This window comes from Diabrotica virgifera, chromosome 5, assembly GCF_917563875.1.
Source record: "Diabrotica virgifera virgifera chromosome 5, PGI_DIABVI_V3a".
NCBI classification, from domain to species: Eukaryota; Metazoa; Arthropoda; class Insecta; order Coleoptera; family Chrysomelidae; genus Diabrotica; species Diabrotica virgifera.
Window position 1 is genome coordinate 62,580,254 of NC_065447.1, and position 24,310 is coordinate 62,604,563.

A 24,310-nucleotide genomic window follows, 5' to 3' on the forward strand; every position below is an offset into this window, starting at 1 on the left:
CTTAGTCTTTTTTTTCATCAATAATTCTTTGTTTCAACACCTGCAAACATCTTGATTGCCTAATGTAAACAAGTGATTTTAGATAACCCCAAATAAAAAATCTAACTCATTAAGGTACGGAGATAACGAGCAGGCCACTCTATGAATCCTCTAGGCCCAATTCGTATTAAAAAATTTCTAATCCGTCGATCATAGTATGGAAGTGCTCCATTTGTTGAAACCAATTATTTTGTGGTAACTGAGCATTCTGTGAAGCGCAGGAATGATTTGGTCATTTAGTAAATCTAAGTACTTGTCAACAGTCAAGTATCCGTCTTTAAGCCTACGGACATATAAGCCTATTTTATTCAATTTACATTCATTCAACTTTTTTGGATGCTGTTCGAACACGATCACTATAACCGATCATTATTAATATTTCAATGCGATATTTTTCACTTGAATGAACCATTTTTATTTTCACCGATTTTGAAAAAATGTGAAAACTTTGAAATATCCATGTCTGTTGGTCTCAGAGACTTTGTAAACACAACTCCTCCGTCATTAGACCAGATATAATGACAAATATCGAATGAAGGCTTATAACCCATGGATGCTTTTAAAGGTAAGAAATTTACAGTCCACTCCTGGCCTGAAAAAGGCCAGATAAAGATTGGCCAGCCATGATATACGTGTACGTCCAGGCGCTCTCTTGCCCTCATTCTTACCTCGTGGAATCAACTGTAGAAGCAGTGGCGTACTGAGCATGGCTCCGCGGGTTTCGCGGAACCAGGGCCCGGGCCCCGCAGGGGCCTGCTTTAACGCGCTTTTTGCTTCTTTTGTTTCTAATTTGATGGCGACATTTTGAATTACACAAGTACACACATAGTATATATGTGATACATAGTGATCAGTCATGTCAATATGAAAAACAATGGGATTAATATCTATTAATTTACTGTTTTAATAGTCTATTGTTTTTTTTTAGTTTCTAACATCAAAAGTAAATAAATTTTTGATCAAAATAATGTTGGAACTTTTATTTTGGTTGGTAAAAGAATCGCGAAAATCACCTTCTAGTTAGCATCCAAAAAGATATTAATCGTTACCGCTTGACAAAAAATTACTTTTGTTTATTTTTGAAAACGCTGTTTATTAGTACGTTATTTTGAAAAAAAATTTCAAATTATAATTTTTTTTTTAATTTAAAACCAAATTGTTTTCAAAAATGAGCACTTTGAAGCGGTAAAACTTACGGATCATATTATAAGCAATACATACGTCAAGTAACTTGTGAAGCGGTAACGATTAATTTCATTTTGGGATGCTAATTAAGGTGTGATTTTTACTATTATTATTCATATAATATGAATAGAATAATATGAATAGAATAGGTATTTACTATTACCCATAATGTCGCCGAATTAAGCAGATTTTCTGTTCTTTACGCCTTACGGTGTTAATAATTTCTTTGTTTTTTCTTAGGTTCTGGAGAATAGTTATCTTATTATTTGTGAGGTGTATATGAGACCCTTATCGTTTAATACCCTAATGCTTCTAATCGTTTATGGCATCTTCTGCAGCACTCTAGCTTTCTACTCCGTAGAGGAGCACACTAAAGACGTAACATGTAAGAATAATTCTTAATAGGCGTATATTGATACTTAAAGATAAGTTGCAGAGAATCTTCCTAAGACTGTTTAAAAAGCTTCTGGCTTTTTCAATACGAGTTTTTATTTAGTAGCTATGATCCCAGGTATCGTTAATATTGCAGCCAAAATAGCCTATTTTCTGTACTCTTTCTAACCGTGTATTGCTTATTGTAATTTGACCGTTTATGTTGGTCATTATGGCAATGATCATTATTTTTGTCTTCTTAGAATTTAGTTTCAAGACGTATTTGTTACATGTTTCTACAACATTATCCATTTTTCTTTGGAGCCAATGCGCACTATCTGCCAGCAATACTGTATCATCTGCATATTTAATATTGTTTAAAAATTGGCCATGTCCCAGGCAACCAAGTGACGTCAATAACGTCGAGGAGGAAATGTCAGTTTTTGGTTGAATATATACACGTGTTTGAACATTACGTCGTAGAAACGTCTTTTGTAGGTGATTTTAAATACGGAAGATTAATGACATTAAAATACGTTTAAAAACACGTTTTCATTTGAGAGCCTAAGTCTGACGTCACAATTGGGAGAAGCTTAAAGATTTAGTAATGCTTATGACACCAAACAATTTCCATAAGAAATTTTTCATTTATTGTTTACATGCTTTGTGCGGTAAAATAAGACTTTTCATTTAGTTGAAGAAACGTGTTAATTAAGAGGTTTTTGTTCGTTTTTCTCAAGTGAATTAGTTCAATGCAATAGTTCTTCTTGAAAATTGTTTGAGGTTATGTTATTTGTTTTGTTTTGGTGTTTTCTTGTTAATGAACTAATTATGTGTTATCGAGTTTAATTAAATTAATTTGTTAATAAATTATTTATTAGTTTATATGTTGTTTCAGTTTTGACACAGTAAGTACCTATACCTAAATAAAAAGTGAAAATTCTATATTTGTTGCATTGAGGGTATTGTAATTCTATACATTTTAGATAGTCTTCCATTTGGTTTTACTTTCAGCCTATGGTCTAAATTTAAAACAGTTAAATGAAAAATTGCAATACCAACAAAGCCCATACGAATAATTGTTGTGTATTTTTAAAACCATAAAATGAAAAATAATCTAAACACGAGGTTATTGATATCACGTAGGTTAAAACCTGATAAAAATGACGTCAATTGTGGTGGGACAAATTCACGTGACTTTCGACGTCGAATAAACGTGATAGACTGACGTGATTTGGAGATAATTATGACGTCTTTTCAACGTTTTGTAAACGTTATTTGGTTGCCTGGGTTATTGCTATATGAATTTCTGATTTGTCCAAGGCTTCTCTAAAGATGTTTTCAGAGAATGTTAATAATGCCGGTGACAGTATGTAATCCTGTCCAACTACTTTTTCGAATGGCACCGTACTGTTTGTTGGAGATATAAGTTTGACATAAGTCTTATATCCTTACCATCAAGTCCTGATATTTGTAGGATATCGATTAGTTTCCCATGTGGTACTTTGTCAAATACCTTCTCTGTCAAATATCTTCTTCCTATCTTAAAATATCAAGGTTTTAGAATGTTGAAAAAATAAAAGACAGTATAAATATTGCAAACATTATATTTACTAATCGTAACAATATGCGAAACAAAATAATTAAAAATTATTGACATTAAATTATTGTAATACTTGGTTATAAAAATATATACAATATAAAAATATACTTTTATCACACATTTCTTTATTTACATGTCGATTACCTTAAACCTACATCCTAAGACTACCCAAGACCAACTTTCAAGGCAAATCTGTCAAAAATTAAAACACAAAAAACAATAATAATGTGTACCTACTCACAACACACTGAGAATGAGAAAATGGTAACAAATTGTCCAAATAATGTTGTACTTCCACAGTATACCAAAAAACAGCAGGCTTGTTCAAGTTGCGCAAACATTGAGCATTGCAAAAAGTTATATTCTAAATAAAACTGAAGTCACACAAATGTGTTTAGTTTACTCCAGTTAAACAAAGGGAAACAAGAAAAAATTCACATGAAACAAAATTAAACTTTTTCTACATATTTGTATATTTGTATCCAATAATAATTTAGAATATAATCCGAAGCTCACTATTTGATTCAGTTGTTGGCAATGTTGGCTAAGTTGTAAATGAGTGAATAAGTTGTAAGAGAAGATTTTGTTATTGCAGGATTTAATCATAATCAAAAATTTAGCCCAGGTTACATATAATGTTTTCAAAAAGATTTATTTCTGTTTGTTGGTTATACGGTGGTAGTACTCCATTTTACCGCAGGTGCGGAGAAAGGACCAAGTGGCCAAATAAAACTAATCAAAGAAGGACGATATCATAAATAAAGAAAACTCTTCTGATAGGTATGATAGATATGATAATACTATTCTAAAGATAGTTGGAAATGTAGTCATGCTGAACACTATGAGAGATACAATAACGTAAACTATGGTTCACTAACTTTCTAATAATAATAATTCTATAATCTCTAATAAAAATAATAACATTAAACAATGGTATAAACATAAATCACAATATTTTAAATCACCAATATTTACGGGTTAACTATTTTAATGGAATTAGGTAATTCCTTTTGTTTTAAATAACATTTAATTAACAAAAGCGTAGTTAGCTTTAATTAAAATAAGAACTGTTGGAAAAGACACAATTAGATATCAAAAAAAAATTAAGCGTTAAGATATATATTACTACCATCTTTCTAAGAGACTTATTAATATTCAGCTCAAGAGAGTGGTAATTTTCGAGGTGTGAGATTCCATAAACAAGGGATCTACCTGCTTTATGGAATAATCCGTATCCAAATGATTTGTTTACTGATGTTCACACCTCGAATATAGCACTCCGCTCAGATGAATATTAATGAGTGGTTTAGAAAGATGGTAGTAGTACCTATATATGCGGCATTAAAAGAACGAAATAGTCTCGATATATGAGACTGGATGAGTCTGTCAAATTTGTCAAACTTTCTTTATCAAGAATTTTCCCTGATTGTTTTTAATTTCTGATAATCACCGAATTGATACCACCACAAGAAATGGATATATGTATATGTATATGTACTAAAACTTTTCAATAGAGCTGAATAAATATTGAAATGTGAACAAAATTGATAGGCAAAATTTAACAAAAAATATAATAGAATAGATACCAGTACCATTGATTAAATTAATATTTATGCAACAAATTTTTTAATCTTACTCACCGTCTAGAGTTTTTTTCTTGGAAATCGATTATAACATAAAAATTTGATTAGAGTGCTACAAATTTTGTTAGCGTAAATATCCTACATCGACGGCGGAAAGGCAAGACCTCATAACCGAAAAATTTGTATAAAATGAGTTACTTAGGTTTTAGCTTTAGAATAAGTGTATCGGCACCTATTAAACAGCGGTTACAGCTGGGAAAGCCTTCTGGAAGCCTTCCGGAAATTTTCCCAGCTGGAACCGCTGTTTAATAGGTGCCGATACACTTATTCTAAAGCGAAAACATTTTAATCATTTTATACAAATTTTTTAGTTACGAGATCCTGCCTTTCCGCCGTCGATATGACTTTTTAATACGATTTTTCTAATATTTTTTTAATTGAACAAACAAACTGTTAGCAATGGGACTTATTAGCTAATGTTTGATAACTTCATCATCAATATTACGAATAAAATCCCCTGAATATTAATTGCCTAAATATCGTTTATATGCTTCTTTTCATGAGCATTTTTCAGTGCGTCACAAATGATAGAAAAAAAGGTAAGTCCGTGATAATATACATTTTAGTGACATGACATTTTAGTTAAATCTGACAGTTGTCACATTTTATTTGCAATTTGGCATAAAATCAAATCAATTGTGTTTATTGCATTTATAAAATGGTATTTTCTTTGATTTGTATAGTCTTATAAATTGAACAGATTATATTCATAGATATATTATATAATTCGTAAATAATTTTTTTTTCGATTATCGCCATCTATTGACAACTAGAATAAATGTTATAAATGTCACCGACGAAATGTAATCACCGACGTGCGTTTTTTTTTGTCACATGCAATTTAATGCGTTAGAAAGCAATCGAAAAACTGTGACGCACTGAAAGATCCTCATGAGAAAAAGCAGATCCTTAGTGTTGTAGCTGTTAGACCCCGTTCTCATGACAAGCGCTTAACGCGCGGTTACAACTACATACATTTTACTTGAGGATATAATATAATATACATAATTATGCTAAATGAAACCAATTGTGTCGCAAATTCCTCGGTAGAATGCAGTAGGATGTGGTTACCCATACTGAAAGAGGAAGTCAATAGAAAGAAAATACCACGATTAGTAAGTCAATAACATATCGAGTTACTACATATTTTATATTTTAGTATTACTTATTGTATATCTATGTATTATTAATATTATTTATAATTTAATATTAAAGTCAGAATTTGGTATTAGTTTTTTGAAAGTAAATTAAATGTAAGATCAAATACTTACGATGTCGGGATATTATCACGAGGTTTTTGCCTGGTTTTCCCTCGTGATTTACTATGGAATCTCTAACGCGAGAATTTTACTGTCATCGTTGCATTTGGTTGTCTTTTTAAAGACAGATCACATGCTATGATTTTTTTTGTGACGGATATTCTTGAGTTCGGATTGATTTGATGTAATCGAATGAACTATTTTTTAGTAAAGTCGTCCCAGGAACGCAACTCATAAATATTGGCGATATCATTTTAAAGTCTTCTACTTTAAAATGTATAATATACGCCTGAATTGCCAATATAAATGAGTCAGATTAAATAAATTATTAGAAGAATTTTTTTACTTAGCAACAACATTTTCATTTAATTTAGTAGTATTTTGTATTTTGACAACTAAACCCGATTTGGGCTTCGAAACGTTAATAAAATTATTTTTTCAATTTAATTGTGGCTTATTTCCCATCAAAATAGTTAATCATAAAAATGCCACAAGGAAATAGCTTCAGAACAACATTAATTTTACTTGAGATTGTTCACATGCTAACGCGCGTTAGCATGTGAACGGTTTCAAGTAAAATGTATGTACAGTTGAGTCCGGGAATCTGTACCCGTGCGTCATCATTTAAAGCATACGAAATAAGTCGATTATAAGTCGGAAATTGAAATTTATTAAACGCAACAGCAAGTGACAATAAGTGACTTGCTGTTGCGTTTAGTAGATTCCAATTTCCGACTTATCATCCACTTATTTCGTATGCTTTAAATGATGACGCACGGGTAAAGATTCCCGGACTCAACTGTAGTTGTGATCGCACGTTATCAAGAAGCGCGTTAAGCGCCTGTCATGTGAACGGGCTCTTATGCTTCCCTCCAATATGTTCCTTTAATATTTTCTTAGTATTTTCCGTTTACCATGGTTCCAGCCATTATTCACTATACAATTCTATAAATTCAAGTTTATGCCCAAATTAGTACATAGGTAATTTACTGCTTATTTTAATACAACTGTAATGCTAACTATGCATAATTGTTAATTTTTTAAAGGAACTCACTCACCCTTTTTTTATTTTTTTTTAATTATTATAGGTATATGTAAAAATCTTAGCTACGAGTATAATATGTGGGAATCATTCATAGAAGAAATATTATAATATCTGGCCAATCTTAGGTAACCATGTGAAATATAAACACAGGATCTATTTTGGAACACTCTTAATAGTTTATGAACTGTAACAACAGCAGAATTTATTGTGATGAACATATCGCACATCCGCTCAAACAGTGTCACAACTAAAAAAAATAAGAATGGTTTTATTGAAACAACAGTTTAATAAAACTGCAAAATCCTATCTCAAAAACTATTACTGATATAGTTCAAGTATTTGTCGTTAGATGACACTGGCGTCATTATAAGTTTAACCAAAATCAACGATGCACCGAGACCGAACATAAACAGTGTCACATATCGGCTTGCGCAATGAAGTTGTCCATCTAAGATATGTGTAAAGCGTCGTTTGTCGAGTTTAAGACAGTGTATTTTGTGATTGCCTTAGTCAAAACAATCTGCGAATGTACTCAAGAAAAGTTACTTTTATTTTTCCTTTTGCACTATTTTTTATTTAATTTTGTTACTTAGGTATATTTAAAGTTAGATCATTAAAAAGTATAACTCTGTTAACCAGATAAAAATAATGATATATCTGTATAGTGTCACAACTCAAACAATTTTTTGAAGGTATACTTCTTTAGGCGCGATTGAGAGTAAAATTTCATAATACTGCGCGCATGCGCACACAGACAGTATGGCGTTTAGTTGCTAAATCTTTCAAGTTATGTATAAATATATCAGTGCAAGAAAAGGTTTGAAAATAATATATTAGTGTTTTTAGTAAATATATTTATTATAATTTTTGTGTCTTTGGATTTGTCTTCCTCAGGAGTAAGATGAGTATTATTAAAACATTTTATTGTATATTTATTATACTTCACCTTGTCTGTTTGTTATCATGAATTGTCATTAGGTACGTCCGAACCGATACAGACACAGTCCTCGTAGCGTATTTGGTATAGCATTCGGCCAGAGATCGAGAGGTCTTGAGTTCGAATCCGGAGCAATTCTATACTTTTTTTTTATTTTTTTGAAAGCGGTAAGCACAAAATTTGGTGTTTAAAAAAATTAAAACAAACTGTTTAAAGTATATTTATTTTTAAGAAATCATATAATAGAAGTATAACTTCTTACGTGCGTACAAAGTACACACATTCTTTTTTCTTTAATATTTTTAGTAGACATTATACGCTATTTTGTAGAGCTTCAAAAACGTTTGTAACTTACTAAAAGAGTTATTGTTCTAATTTGAATATCTTCTATTTGAATATTTATTTGAATATATGGTCTTTGAACTAAATCCGGAAAAGTTATAGAACTAATTTTAAACGTCGTTTTCTCGATACTCTGCTTTTTTTACTTATGACACAGTTTGAGCGGAGGGGTGATATGGAATGAGAAAATTGGAACTTCTCAACGAGAGCTGCATATAATACAATATTTATTGAGTAAGTGTGGAAAAACTTTTATGGTCCTCTGTTTATTACTTTAATAATTTTATATAATTTAAAATATCTTAAAAAACTATCATCCTAAACGTAGATGCCAACACATTTATGTGTCACTATCTTCGTAGACCATCGATGGGATTTTATATTCTTTTTTGTTCCACTGATTAATGATTTCTCGGCTACCCCTTCGATCAGATTCTGGAAGAGTATCGTTGGTAGGGTATTGCTCATCTTCATCCTCTGGTTCTTCGATTTTGAATGTACCCGTCCATTCGCTTTCGGGGTCAGAAAAGATTGGTTCTCTGTCAAGTATGTCCTCTAGTTCAAACTGAGCAATATCTATAACAATTTAATAATACGTATTAGCTTACAAAATTTAGAAATGCGGTATTAAAAATTAATTATATAATTAAAGGGAAAACAGGAATTCATTTCGAAAACTATTTATATCAAATTCCAACAGTTTCAATAACTGACGAAGTATATGGAGAAAACCGGATTTCTTAACAATATCTACCATTTCAAGTAAGCAAAGATCTTTATGAGCATTATTCAAACTAACAACTAAGACGTATGACACTAATTCAAATGTAGAATCACCGTGGGAAGATCAATGCTTAAAAACATTGATCTTCTCATGTGTCTTCCATACACTTTAAGATTTATCTAAACTCAGATCTGAAATGTAGGTACAGTAGAATATCTTTTAGTTGAACATTGATCAGTCGAAAAACTCACAAGCTTGAAAAAAATATTTTGTTCCCTTCCCTTCAATCACTAAAACCACCATTAATCGAAATGTCAACCCTCTATTAGTCGAAATAATCAGTGGGTCCCTTCAAGCCACTTTGATAGGTATTATCCCCCTATAATTCAAAAAATTTAATTGGACAGAATAACAGAATAAATTATTTGAAAGTTATTAAACATTTGCCAACCATAAAAGTACATACACCATTGTTTATTATACAACAATTTATAAGTATTCAATAAATAGGATTACCACTTTGTAGTTTTAAAGATGTAAATGATTCCTGTGTAGAAGAAAATAGAAAACATTTTGAACGTTGTAAGTACACTAAGCATCAAAATTAACGCACCACCTTAAAAATGGGACTTTTTTGATGTCTTGTATTTCCTAAACCTGTTGTCCGAGTTTAGTGATTTTTTCAATATGTTATAGCTTTGTTCTTCAAGAATATCGAAATAATAATATTGTTGCTAAATAAATAAGTGTCATTGTATACTGGGTGTAACAATGATAGTGTGTTTTTTCCTCAAAGTTTGGAACACCCTGTGGAATATTCTGGCGTATATAAAATATCCAAATTAAAACTCAACTATAGCCTTAGGCTTTCTTCACATTATGCTTTTTGATTCATTCGCTTATGTTGGATAATAAAAAAGTTAGGTACTTTAACAACTAGCAACGTTCTTAATCAATACAGGGTGTTTCTAAATAAGTGCGACAAACTTTAAGGAGTAATTCTGCATGAAAAAATAATGACCGTTTGCTTTATAAACATGTCATTTGCAAATGCTTCGTTTCCGAGATACGGGATGTTGAATTTTTTCTTACAAACTGACGATTTATTTATTGCTCTAAGACCGGTTGAGATATGCAAATGAAATTTGGTAGGTTTTAAGAGGTAGTTATTGCGCATTTTTTGGCATACAATCAAGAATTTTATATTCACCATTGGCGTGCATACGGGTAATATGACCGGGTAATATGACCCTTATGCACGCCAATGGTGAATATAAAATTCTTAATTGTATGTCAAAAACTACCTCTTAAAACCTACTAAATTTTATTTGCACATAGCCGTAACCAAGATGATCCTAAGGGGGGGTTACAACTGGAAGGTCTCTGACGGCTATGGTGTTAAGCGTATAGAGCTCAAAGTACATCCCAATGGGGGGGGGGGTTATAACCCCCAAAACCCCCCTGGTTACGCCTATGTATTTGCATATCTCAACCGGTTTTAAAGCAATAAATAAATCGTCAGTTTGTAAGAAAAAATTCAGCATCCCGTATCTCGGAAACCAAGCATTTGTGGACATATGTTTATAAAGTAAATGGTCATTATTTTTTCATGCAGAATTACCCCTTAAGGTTTGTCGCACTTATTTAGAAACACCCTGTAATGATTAATAACATGGCTAGTTGTTAAAGTACCTAACTTTTTTATTATCCCACATAAGGGAATGAATCGGAAAGTAAAATGTTAAGAAAGCCTAAGGCTACAGTTGAGTTTTAATTTCAATATTTTATATACGCCAGAATATTCCACTACAGGGTGTTCCAAACTTTGAGGAAAAAACATACTATCATTGTTACACCCGGTATACAATGACACTTACCTGTTTAGCAATAATATTATTACATCGATATTAGTGAAGAATAAAGCTATAATATACTAAAAAAATCACTCAAATCGGACAAAAGGTTTAGGAAATACGAGACATCAAAAATGTCACATTTTTAAGGTGGTGCGTTAATTATGATGCTTAGTGTATTTAGAAAGGCATAGGTAATCTAAAATTCGTAAAAGAAATACGAGATTTATTTTAAAGTGGAAAATCAGACACAACGAAGTATCACATGGAGATAGACCATATTACATAAAACAAATTCATAATTATAGCAGTATCAGCTATCTAAGAGACCTTTAATATTTAGCTCACTGGGTGCTATGTATCGAGGTGGGCAACTACATAAACAAGGGACCATTTGGAACAAAAAGAGGTAGATCCCTAGTTTATGGAATTTCACACCTAGAAAAATAGCACCCCGCTGAGCTGAATATTAATGAGTCTCTAAAGGTACGTATCCATACAAGGGTGATCCGCGCTCGGTGTAGCTGCTCAAATGGATACGGCATGCGCTCCCCTACATATAAACCGCAAACCGGTTGAATCGAAGAGGGTGAGCGCCGAGCGGCGACCAGCAACGTATCCACTATGTGGAGCTGCTATACCGAGCACGGATCACCCTTGTATGGATACGTACATTTAGAGATCTGTTCCAATTAGCCAATCCTCTTTTGAAATAATTCAAGCATGCTAAGAAATTTATTATATCGTTTGTGTAAATCTTTATATTTATATATTTGGATTCTATAACCCTTACGGCCGGTTTCACAAAGTAAAGTTAACTTGTGGTTAAGAGATAACCAGAGGTTACCCCAAAATATGCGTTTTAGTTTCAGGTCAACGGCGAAGTATGGTTAACTCACAGAATTTTTAACCAGAGGTTGGAGTGGGTTACCCTTATGGGTATACCCAGAAGGGTAACAATTATGAAACTAAAACGCATATTTTGGGGGTAATTTTGAGGTTATCTCTTAACCACAAGTTAACCTTACTTTGTGAAACTGAGAGTAGAGACTGGAGATTTAAACCCCCGTGCAGGAATTTTAACAGTACCAGGTGTGGCTGAAACCTTTGAGAATGTGTAAAAACTAATTCGCAACCTTTAAAAACTTAAAACATACAACCTTTTTCCAAAAAAAAAAATATATAGATACTCTTGATGCTCATACTACTGAAAACCCGTTTACAAGATACGAGGGTCTACAGAGGAGGCGAAATTTTCTTAGTAATATAATTCTACAGTACTACCTACACTATCTGTCTACAAGTCTACTTGTAGAAACGTTCTTAGTAATATAATTCTAAACTATCTATCTACAAGTCAAGTATATTCTACGTACTTCACTTACTAAAAGAAAGAAGCATAATGCTCTATATCAAAATAGATAGATCAAAATAAATAATTACATAAGATGCCACAAAGAAATAGCTTCAAAACAATATATCACAAGTAACAAGAAACAAACAAATTCCATATACAGCGAGGAGTACAGCAAGGAGACATCATCTCTCCAAAGCTATTCACGAAGCTTTTAGAACATACTTATAAGTAAGTATGGTATCAACATAAATGGACATAGCATATCAACATCAGTCATTTGAGATTCGCAGATGATATCGTCCTTATAGCCGATCGTATGGATGGTGCAATAATTATATTGAAAAAAAATTATATCACGCTTTGTTAGAGGTCGGACTAGAGATTAACATGAACAAGATGCAAATAATGACTAATCTGGTGCTGAATTATAATATTGCTGTTGATGGAAGGTATATTGAGCAGACTTCGTCGTATAAGTACTTAGGACATGAAATTCGGTTGTATAGAGAAAACCAGATATGTGAGTTCCCACGTCCCATAACATTAACCTGGAAAACGTTTGGTAAATTCAACTGTCTTTAATAGTGCAGTCACTGAAGGTGGATATCAGCTATTACCTCCGATTTCGTTGAACTTCCATCGATTTGCATGAAAATTGGTGAGTGATTAGAGGATATCTCAAGGAACAAAGGAGACATGGTGCCAACTGGCGCTTTTACCCTGGGGGTAGATGCCACCCCTTCTCGGGGGCGAAAATTATTTTATTGAAAATACAGTGGGTGATCATATTATTAGAGCCACCCAGTAAAATTCAATGTTTTAGAGGAAGGGTATATAATTGAGCTGTATCATATATTAATGCATTTGTTTCCATTTGGCTGTCTTGTCACACTTTATGAAAGTGCAATAAATAGTCTGACAATAGTGGCAACACGCATGTGTGGCAATGCGTGACTCAGATGCCATTGTTCGTCAGTGCTGCCCAGCCTAGCTTGCAACTCGTGTGCCTATTATTTTGTATTCTTGGTGTTTAGAGTTATAATAAACTTTGTGAGTTTCCATTGCTCTCTAGTGATATTCTGACAGTCCTATACTGTATTTTGTGAATTTAGTAAAAATTGCGCGTTCGTTACACTAGTGGTGCCAGAACATCATGGGAAATCCAAAGACATTTCACCAAGGAAAATAGCAGAAATAAAAACTTTAATATTCAATACTAATCACTCCAACAGAAACATAGCATCCATTTCTAATGTTTCAAAGGCAACGTGGACCGTATAAAGAAAAAACTTACATACCATTATTATACAAAAGTAAAATTTTCTGAGGTGGCTCTAATAATATGATCAATGATCACCCACTGTAACCCCATAATGCGATAGAGGGACAAATTATAAGCAAAATTTGTTAAATAAAGTTATTAAAATAAATCAAAACTTTTTGAGTTATTTAATGATCAAAGATTAGAAAAATGCATGTTTTTAACCGATTTTTCATCAACAACCCAAAAACTATAAGTTTTTACAAAAAAGATATTATTATTAAAATTAAAGCTAATAAAAAATGAAATAAACCCCTGACTAGTAAAACCTTTTAGTATTAACTAAAAGTCAGTTATAGGTAATTAAAGGTTTATTTTTTTCGGCGAGTAAAAAAATCTAGGTATTCAAGCTGAAATAACGGGAAAATGATGTATTTTATAACATAAACTTATTAAGCATTTGTCAAAGTGCTTAAATCTTTTAAATTTTTTTTCAAAAAGTGGTATTGTTTTTTTTAATAACTCCGTTCATTTTTACGATATTAGGTTCATCTAATTCCAAGGGCTATTTAACAACGTTGAATTTAATCTTTTAAACCACTTACTTTTTTAAAAATAAAACATTAAATGGCCCCGGTTGGATGGTTTTCACAGCAAAATTTAAGATTTAAACGTTTCTATCTCGGTTATTTTTTACCCTCTAGAAATAGTAAAACAGGTAGAATATTTGACACAAAAAAGACCAAAATTTGGTTATATATCGTTTTTTACGTATATTGATTATTTTTGGAGTTATTATCAAAAGAATATGAAAATTACAATAATTTTAAAAATCTTGATTTTTTTTAAATTATATCATGATTTTAAAAATCATGATTTAAAATTATATATTATAATTTTAAATTATTATTATTATTATATAATTTTAAAAATCATGATTTTTTTTAAATTTTAAATTATATCTTTTTTTCAAAAATATGCATTCTAAACCGGTCAAAATTATTAAAATCATTACATATGCTAATATAAAGAAGTTCTTGTAAGGATTACTATATATTTTAATTTTTGTGGAAATGGCGTAAGGGTTCTTTTATTTTCATCATAACTTGCTTAATTTTGACGCTATGAACTTGTTCTGAAGCTCATTTGATACGTATTCCGAAGTACTTTGACAAATGCTTACCAGGTATATTTTATACATTGCATCGTTTTCCCGTTATTTAAGCTTGAATACTTAGATTTGAGTACTCGTCGAAAAAAATACACATTCAATTGCCAAACTCACTTTGAACTAACATTAATTTAGTTTTTTAAGTGAGAAATATATTTAATTTTTTATTATCTTCAATTTTAGTAATAATAACTTTTTTGTAAAAGCTTATAGCTTTTGAGTAATGCGTGAAAAACCGATTTAAAACATGCATTTTTTACGAAAAAATAAAATCTTTGGTCTTTGATAACTCAAAAAGTGTTGATTTATATTAATAACTTTATATAACAAACTTTGCTTATAATTTGTCCCTCTATCGATTTATGGTATTATTTTTAATAAAATAATTTTCACCCCCGAGAAGGGGTGGCATCTACCCCCAAGGTAAAAGCGCAAGTTATCATCATGTCACCTTTGTTCCTTGAGGAATCCTCTAATTACTCACCAATTTTCATGAAAATCGATGAAGGTTCAACGAAATCGGAGGTGAAAACCTTCAGTGACTGCACTATAAATATGATTTACCCATATGTCTCAAACGGAAAATCTTTGACCAGTGTGGGTTACCTGTATCCTGTATTCACTTATGGAGAGAGGCATTAACACACAAAAAAGGTAGTGAACAATATTAGCGTGACTCAGAGGGCTATGGAACGTCGGATATTGGGTGTCTCTATGAGAGACCGAATCCAAACATAGAAATACGTCGTATAACAAAAACAACAGACGCTATCGAATCTAGACAAGCGTCGCTGAAGTGGAATTGGACAGGACACGCCAACAGATTATCAGACAACAGATGTACAAAACATATTGTCGAGTGGAGGTAACGACAAGAATCACTACGGAGTAGAGGACAGCCACCAGCCAGATGGACTGACGACCTGAAACGTATTATCAGCAACTGGATGCAAGCCGCACAAGCACAAGAAAGGAGCTTGGGCTCAAGGAAATACCTCGGCACAAGCCGAGGAAGTTGGAAAGAGCTTAGGGAGACCTATGTCCAGCACTGGACGCGCATAGAATGATGATTCGTTCAAATCTTCGAATTAAATACACTAATGAGCTATAAGGAACAATAACAACTACCCGTACCAGGCTTCTAGATAACAAATTATCATGCAAGTATACTTACCAAAAATTTGGACGCTAAACAAATATTTTATCAACGTGGAAATCGGACAGTTTATAGATCACGCAGCGGTAATAAGAGTGTCTGAAAAACCTAATACGATTATTTCATGGACTAGCTAGTACCTATCTACTTCCAAAAGGCCTTCAGATATGGCAAAATCTAACGCCGTTTTGAAATAGCTCAGGCCAGTAAATGAGAGCAATACATAATAAGATTGTTATATTAGCGTCTCTTTGCAAAGACAATGACGTCGAATTTGCAAAGTAACAAGACACTTACTTAACACACACACTACACATTACACCTGAGTTAGTGATAAGTTATACAATTACGTGGCTAAAGGTTCTAGTTCTAAACCAAGGCCAGAATCAGAGAAAAAAAAAAGATTGTTATAATATATAGACTGTGACTGACAATATTCTAGTTGTTACGAAAAACTCATGGACATATATCTCTAAGCTTCATGTTCCTAGACATATTGAATTTAGTTTTATTTGGTATAAAGCTATTATATAACTCTTATAGTTTTATCAGATCATCTTGAATCCTACCTAAAGTTAGCGCAGTGGCGCAAAAGATGTAACTTCGAATTATACCAATTTTTTAATGAACCAGACGTCGGCGTCGTAACGTTCATTAAAACACAGCGACTTAGATGGGCTGGATATATAATACGAATGCTAGACAACACGATTGCCAAAAAGTTCACCACAGGACAGGAACACCTGTAGAAAGAAGAAGCAGAGGCTGACCGCGAATTGGGCGGTTAGATGGAGTTGAGACCATAGACATAATAAGAATAGACTAGATAAGGTATAGGCCGTTCTGTGAATATAGTTGTAACGCCAATGTCAAGGACGTCGCCGCGCGTTACACTATTTTGCACAGTATGGCTTGTCTATTCTTATTATCTTTATGGTTGAGACCGAGTTAGGGATATCAAAAATCGGAAGATAACAACATGCTCCTACAAACCGAACAGAATGGCGAAATCTTGGAGCAGGCCAGGATCCACAAAGGATTGTCGAGCCAAAGATGATGATATAGTTTTATGTTTTTACGCAAGTCATGTATAATGGATTGGTATCTACTACGTGAAAGATGCTAGTAAAAATAATATTCAATCTGGTTTAAGTAAGCAGTGAAAGAAAATTATCCAAGAAAAAAATGTATTGGTCTCAATATTTCAAAGAAGAAAAGTGAAATGGGATATTATTTGGAAAGAGAGAGTGTTAAGAGAACTCGTAAAAACTCTTGTTTTAACTGGATGTAAAATATAAGGGATGTTATTGGTAAAGCTGCATATACCGCGCTTATCGATAATGGCATATTTAGACCGATTATTATTTATCAATTTGATATTGAGATAAAAAAATTAAGATACAGAAAGGTATTTTGAAGTCAATTGATATTGACAAAGTACTGGTTCCCTTTGTTAAGTATTTTGCTAAAAAAATAAAATACTTACTTTCCTCATTTGGTTGCCATTGCTCTTGATTTGTCCAGTCGTCGTCGAACTCCAAATTTGTATTTGCACTTCTTTCTTCAGAAGTCTGAACAATTGGAGAATCACTATCGGTTACATCAAAAATTTCAGTGACTTTAACCTGAAACACAGTATTATTTATTAATGCTGTTCGGACACTATTCTGGTGGTATGTTTATTTTATCTACTATGTTTAATGAATATTATCCACAATTTGAACTAAAATTACGTATATTTTGACTTTTCTATTTCCGCTTTGTAAATTTTTCACAGGTTAACATCAAAACGTCAAAATAAACGTATTCTTTATTAGAATTATTGTGATTAATTCCCATTATATGTAATATAAAATATTATTAATGTTATAATAGCATCACAAAGATAGAATAATGTTAGGGTTGCATCAGAGACTAATGCCTGATTGCACTAACAGATCTTAATCTTAAGACGAGAATAAGATAATAATTAATATAATATAATTATAATATAATATAATAAGGATATTAAATATAATGATAGATATAATTAATAATAAGGTAAGAATCGAAAATTATGGTGTAACGTAAGTGATACTCAATTCGGCCCTATCTATAAGTTGAGCTGGGCTAAGCTGGAGCTTAAGAGCTGTTGGTGCAACCAGGCATAAAAAAGACTAATCGAGAGCCTCTGGCTTCGGAGGAGCAGCTTTCCACAGCGTATGTTTCCCAGGTAAAGAGTAAGTAAAAATTAGTCTTTGGTAGCGTTAGGCAAGTTAAGATACATTTTGAAGAAACAAGTTGTACCAATTTGGTACAACAATGGTATACATTTTTTTTTGGTACCAATTTGTCTAAAGCGGGGAGTGTATAAATGTAGCTTACCAGTGACTACGCACGGATTTGAGACCATGACCTTTATAAAGAAAACTTTAAAATAGGTAAGTGCAGCTCAAAGAGCGATGGAGAAAACCATGCTCGGGATCAGTTTGAGAGATATAATTCGGAATACCGAAATTCGAGGCTAAGTGACAGTAGGTCCGGCATCTTACTCGAGATATCCCTGAAAAATGGACACTTCTTCTTTTTCTTTAAGTGTCGTCTCCCAATCGAAGGTTAGATATCATCATCAGTATCTTGACTCTACCGCTGCTCTGAAGACCTCTATAGAACTGCATTTAAACCAAATTTCTCAACCATGACACTCTCCTTCTTCCTATACTCCTTCCTTCTTTTCTCTTTCTCTGTATTAGCACTATTAGCATTTCATATCGCTGTACCCTCATTACGTGTCCTAGACATTGTAACTTTCTTATTTTTATTGTGTTTATTATTTCGTATTTTTTACCCGTTTCTCGCAATACCTCCGTGCTCGTTTTCTTCTGTGTCCATGCTATTTTAAGCATCCTCCTGTAACACCACATTTCAAATGACTGCAGCTTATTTATGTATTCTTACTTCAATGTCCAGCTTTCAAGTGTATACTGCAATATCGAAAACACGTAGTATCTCAGAGCTCTTACTCTCACTAAAATGGATGCAGATAATAACAAACTGGTGACCAAGAGAGAACAGAAGAGGAGTGGGCAGACCGTAGAAGAGGTGAAACATATCGTGGGCAAGCAATGGATGAGAATTGTTAATAGTAGACCTTAAGACCTCTAAGAAAATGGAAGACACAAATGAACATTGAACATGAGCTGAAGAAGATGTTTTTTCACAAAATCCAATGAATATTTCCAAATATCAGGGTTGGCTCTTTTGATTGGAAAAGCTTGTATATACCTACTCCACAAATATTTTGTACATATTTCTGTTATTAATAATTATTTCTTACATTGTAGAAAGTACGGCATGATGATATAAGTTTATAACCAAACGAAATCAGAAGATCCGAAGATTTCTTACGTAATAGCCGAAATCTGTGCTTTCTATAATTTGCAAAGCAAACAGACGATAAATGAACTGACGCACGTGAGGAATCTAAAAATTGCATTCCATAACACGTCAATCTATCTAGGCAAAAACTCCAGCGAATTTAATTTCAAGTACATATTTAATTATGTAAGTAATCAAAGTAGGTATACGAAAACAGTATGAAAACGGACAGTTAAATTTAAATTTCAATACAGAGTTCCACCATTCACTTATACGCATTTCATCATTTTGAAATCATCAGAACGAGTTGTGGTAGGCTCTCTGGATGAAAACAAAATATTTCTGCCATCTGTCATGTTAGCAAATTATTTAAAATAATATACAAAAGATGCTACAGCGACATCTAATAAAAACAAACGAAAGCCGAAGGTCTGTAGATGTCGCTGTAACTTATTTTAAATTACAGTGGAACCTCGATAAGTCGGATTAATTAGGACCGAGGCCGATCCGGGTTATCGAAAATCCGGGTTAGTCGGAGAATATGGTAAAAATTAACAAAATACTGTATACGTACAGGTAGGTAAACTCCATTATAATTGCGAAAACATGAAATACATATATATGGACAATAAATCTAAATTACGTACAGTTGTATACAGTATACAGTATTGAATATTGTTCATTTCTTAGTAAAAAACTCAGTTAAACTGGAAAGATGTTTGTTTTGTCTGATGAAAATCGGTCCGGGTTAGCCGGACTTCCGGTTTATCGGAGGCCGACTTATCGGGGATCCACTGTAATAATTTCCTATCATGTCGATCCAGAAAGCTTATCACAGCTCACTCTGATGATTCCAAAAGAATGAAATGCGTATAAGCTGATGGTGATAACTCTGTATTGAAATTAAATCTTAACTGTCCTTCGTATATAAGTTTATGTTCTATACAGGGAATGTTTACAAATTAGATAAAACGTTCCATAAAAAAATAGTTTATCAAAAAATCAATCTATTTCTTAAAATTCATCTCGGCCATTTCCAACATTAAAATATCTATCAGAAATTTCATACGATTGTCAGACCATTTGTAGATTAGAGATAGAACAGAAAATTTTAAACAAACAAAAATATTATATGGGTCACCAGATAGAAAGGACATCTTAAATAAAGCGCTACAAATGAATATTTACATGACATGACGATTTGAACCCCTTGCGTTTGACCTTTCGAGATTAGACTATTATTATAACAGCATCAAAAGTTACGTCTGTTGAAATACCAATAGCGACAAAATAATCTACGAAGATGTTGCAAAATGATACGGTTGTTGAATTTAAGAAATCTAAAATATACCAGTGGCTAAAAGAAAATAAGCATTTTCGCGAAAGTCATTTCGTCTGGAATTCCAATAAAAACTTTTGTTGTATTATATTATTATGAATAAGTTATAACTAGAGAGGAGTGAGACAAGGGGACGCAATATCGCGAAAAGCTTTTTAACGTAGCCCTAGAAGACGTCTTCAAAACTACAAATTGGTCAACCTATGGCATTAACGTTAATGGCAACAAGTTAAAAAAACCTCAGATTCGTTGACGACATTGTGATTATAGTGAGCATATTCGAGGAACTGCAAATTATGGTGGAGGAACTTGCAGGAAGCTCCCAGTATGTCAGCCTAAAAATGAATATGAGGAAAATAAAAATAATGACAAACACAGATGACCCCAGACGTATAACTATAAATGGCAGTGAGATAGAACAAGTCCAGGAATATACCAGTAGGACCCAGTAGGTCAAATCCTGAAACTTGGCAAAGAGAACAAAAGTGCGGAAATTATACTAGAACAGCAAGAACAGCATGGGCAGGATTTGAAAAACTTAGTTTGATACTTAAGAACCGCAAAATGCCCCAATACTTGAGGAGCAAAGTGTTAAACAAGTTCATCCCTCCTATCATGACACATGGATGTCAAACATGGACCCTAACCAAGGCAAATATGAATAAACTAGCCACAACAGAAAGGAGGAACGACTGGGTAAGATCAAAAACAAAAGTCGAGGACATAACAACAAAAATTTCCAAACTTAAATGGAGCTTCGCAGGCCACATTGCTAGACAAAAAGGCCAACGTTGGAACGCAACAATACAACATTGGAGACCATACGAAAGTAAACGACCAAGAGGAAGACCACATATGAGATATGTTGACGATTATAAAGAATAGCCGGAACAAATTGGAAATATGTTGCTCAGGATAGAGACCGATGGAAGGAGTTGGTAGAGGCCTTTGTCCAAACATGGAGATAGAAGGCTAAGAAGAAGAAGAAGGTATAACTAAATAAACATCTGCGACTCAACTGAAAATATGACAAAGGAGCTGTCGCTATGTCATTAACTGTAGATTTGTTGACTGAACATAACACGCACACGGACCGACGCCGACGCGACGGATGGACAGACCACACATATTGCAACGGCGGGTGTAATTTCCTCACCAAAATAATCTTTTACCTGCGTTTGGAAGGGTATGCCATAATCCCACAGGTATTTTCCTCACCAAAATCGAAGTGATTATTTCAGGTAGATTTTACAAAAAGGCATTCAAGGGAATTATTTATCTACCTGCTCTATGATTACAGTAGGTACCTATAATAATTAATGAGTTAATAATTATGGTATTTTATTTTTAGTTACAATTGCAATTTTGGCATATTTAATATGCAATGGCATATTTAATAGAAAGTAATCGCGATAAACCTTTACTGCTATTTGAAAATTTTATTTTTTATTAAGTGAAAGTTTTATAAAATGAAAGTTTTAAAAAGTGAAGAAGTGTACTGGACGTGTAATAAAACAATTTGTAGTGCGAAATTGTTTACTATTGGTGCAAATTTTACAATTTCTAGAAGTAGCCTACAACATAATCATGTACCAGATCGTCAGTAGATAGATCGGAAAATTGTTTCTAACTCTCGTAAACGTTAAGCCGAAGAGAATATTACTAAAAAACTAAAAATGTGTAAAAATTATACGCCAAGAGCTTGCAACCAATTTACCGGAAACAATTACTACAACTGATGTTATATACGAAAAAATATATTTATATAATTATGGACGGAAAATGATGCCTGGTCGACTTCCTTGCAATATTGATGAGGTTCAAGAGTTTGTGAAGAAGTGTGCTCCAAAAACAACCAAGGGAGAAAATTTTCGTTTTATAAACTGTGTCGAAAGTAAGGTAATTGTATTTAGTTATGAATCAAATATAAGACTTTTACCCAGATTGAATTTTGTATATATGGATGGCACATTTTCTTACTGTACCAAATATTATTTGCAATTATTCACTATTCATGGGCTAATTAATGGGCACTATATTCCTTTATTATACTGTTTACTGCCAAACAAAAAAACAGAAACTTACAAAAATCTGTTTTACTTATTAAAATCAGAAATTTTTAATGCTTTTAAAATTGAGTTTAATCCTAATAAAATTTTTGTAGATTTTGAAAAGGCTATACATAATGCAATTAGCCAAATATGGCTGAACGCTGACATACATGGTTGTAGATTTCACCTACACCAAGCTTGGTGTAGAAAAATTCAGTCTCTTGGTTTAACATCAGAGTATACAAATGATTCTGAAGTAGGCAAGTGGCTCAAACTTACTTTTGGCCTTACATATATCAAACCAGAAGACGTATCAGATTGTTTTGTGTTTGATTTAATGTCATGCAAACCAGAAAATGATATTTTATATAGATATTATGTTGATTATTTAGTTGAAACATATATAGACGAAAATGCCATATTCTCCCCATATTTATGGGCAGAGGCAAATTCTTCTGTTATTCGTACCACGAATGCTTGCGAATCTTTTCATTCGCATTTTAATTCATCTTTTTATAATACGCATCAATCCATATACATTTTCTTAGAAAAAAATTAAAGAATTTCAGGTAGATACGTATGTTAAAATTCAAAGTTTGCATATTGCAAAACCAATCAATGATAAAAAAGTTAAACTAAAATTGAAAAATGTAGAAAATTTATTAATAAGATATCAGTCAAATCTAATGACTAGACTGGATTTTGTAAAGTGTGTATCTTATTATAGTAAATATTAAATATTAATTTATAGGGGAGTCAATATACAATATGTCCCTGTAGGTTGGAATCATATAAAACTTTTTTATTATTAATTTTACGAAAAAAAGTTATTTTTCATAAAAAGTTCTGCATGGTCTAAAACCTAAGATTCAACCATCAGATATTTTCTTAATAACAATTTTCGATATTTTCAAATACTAAGGTACTTTACCCTTGAGCGAAATTCATATTTTTAAATACAAAGGTATATTTGATATTTGATGCATTTTAGATTCTATATTCTATACGATGCAGAGCATTTTATGAAGAATAACTTTTTTTCGTAAAATTTATAATAAAGAAGTTTTCCATAGGTTCCAAGTTGCGCAGACATACTGTATAAGAGCGCAAAAAAATTTTTTGAACATTTAATATTGTTTAAGCTTGTTATTAAATGTATTTTAGGTAAGTAAGTTGTACAGAAAAAATTTTGATGACTTTGTGTAAACATTTTTAACTGATAATTTTCGGATTTTGTATTACATTTTTTATCTTTCTTAATTTTCTCAAAAAGAAGTTGTTTATTACATTTTTGAAGTAAAATAATTTAGTGCACTTTAAAGACTATATCTTAAGCTTTAAAAAACACCTATAAAATTGTAATATATCCGTTTAAACTTGAGTACGGAGCACACTAGTTAGCTCGCGAGTTCAAAAATCCCTTTTAATATAATACAGTTTAAAAATAATAGTTTTCGATCCGAAAACTGTATACATACTGGTTCGCTTCAATGGTTAAGCAGGCTTTCACAGGCAATGGTTGTACGCTCAAGTAATGAACTGTTTTCCTTGTTCACTAAGTAATCAGCAAATCTAACTAAAGTCTATAGCAAAACATTCACGTACGTCTAATGGAT

The 24,310-nt window shown here is 32.4% G+C and overlaps 1 protein-coding gene across 4 annotated transcripts in view; it reads right to left on the bottom strand.

The window, feature by feature from the left end:
- Positions 1 to 3,185: 3,185 nt before the first annotated feature.
- The window catches only part of LOC126884183 (1-acylglycerol-3-phosphate O-acyltransferase Pnpla3-like), a 162,485-nt gene continuing 141,360 nt past the window's right edge, over positions 3,186 to 24,310 (bottom strand). For all 4 annotated transcript variants that reach the window (XM_050650038.1, XM_050650037.1, XM_050650040.1 and 1 more), the window contains 2 exons: positions 17,434 to 17,572; positions 3,186 to 9,001 (listed from right to left, as the gene is read on the bottom strand). In XM_050650038.1, the coding sequence (XP_050505995.1) occupies positions 8,766 to 9,001; positions 17,434 to 17,572 (375 nt within the window). In that variant the 3' untranslated portion in view covers positions 3,186 to 8,765. The remainder of the gene's footprint in view (positions 9,002 to 17,433; positions 17,573 to 24,310) is intronic.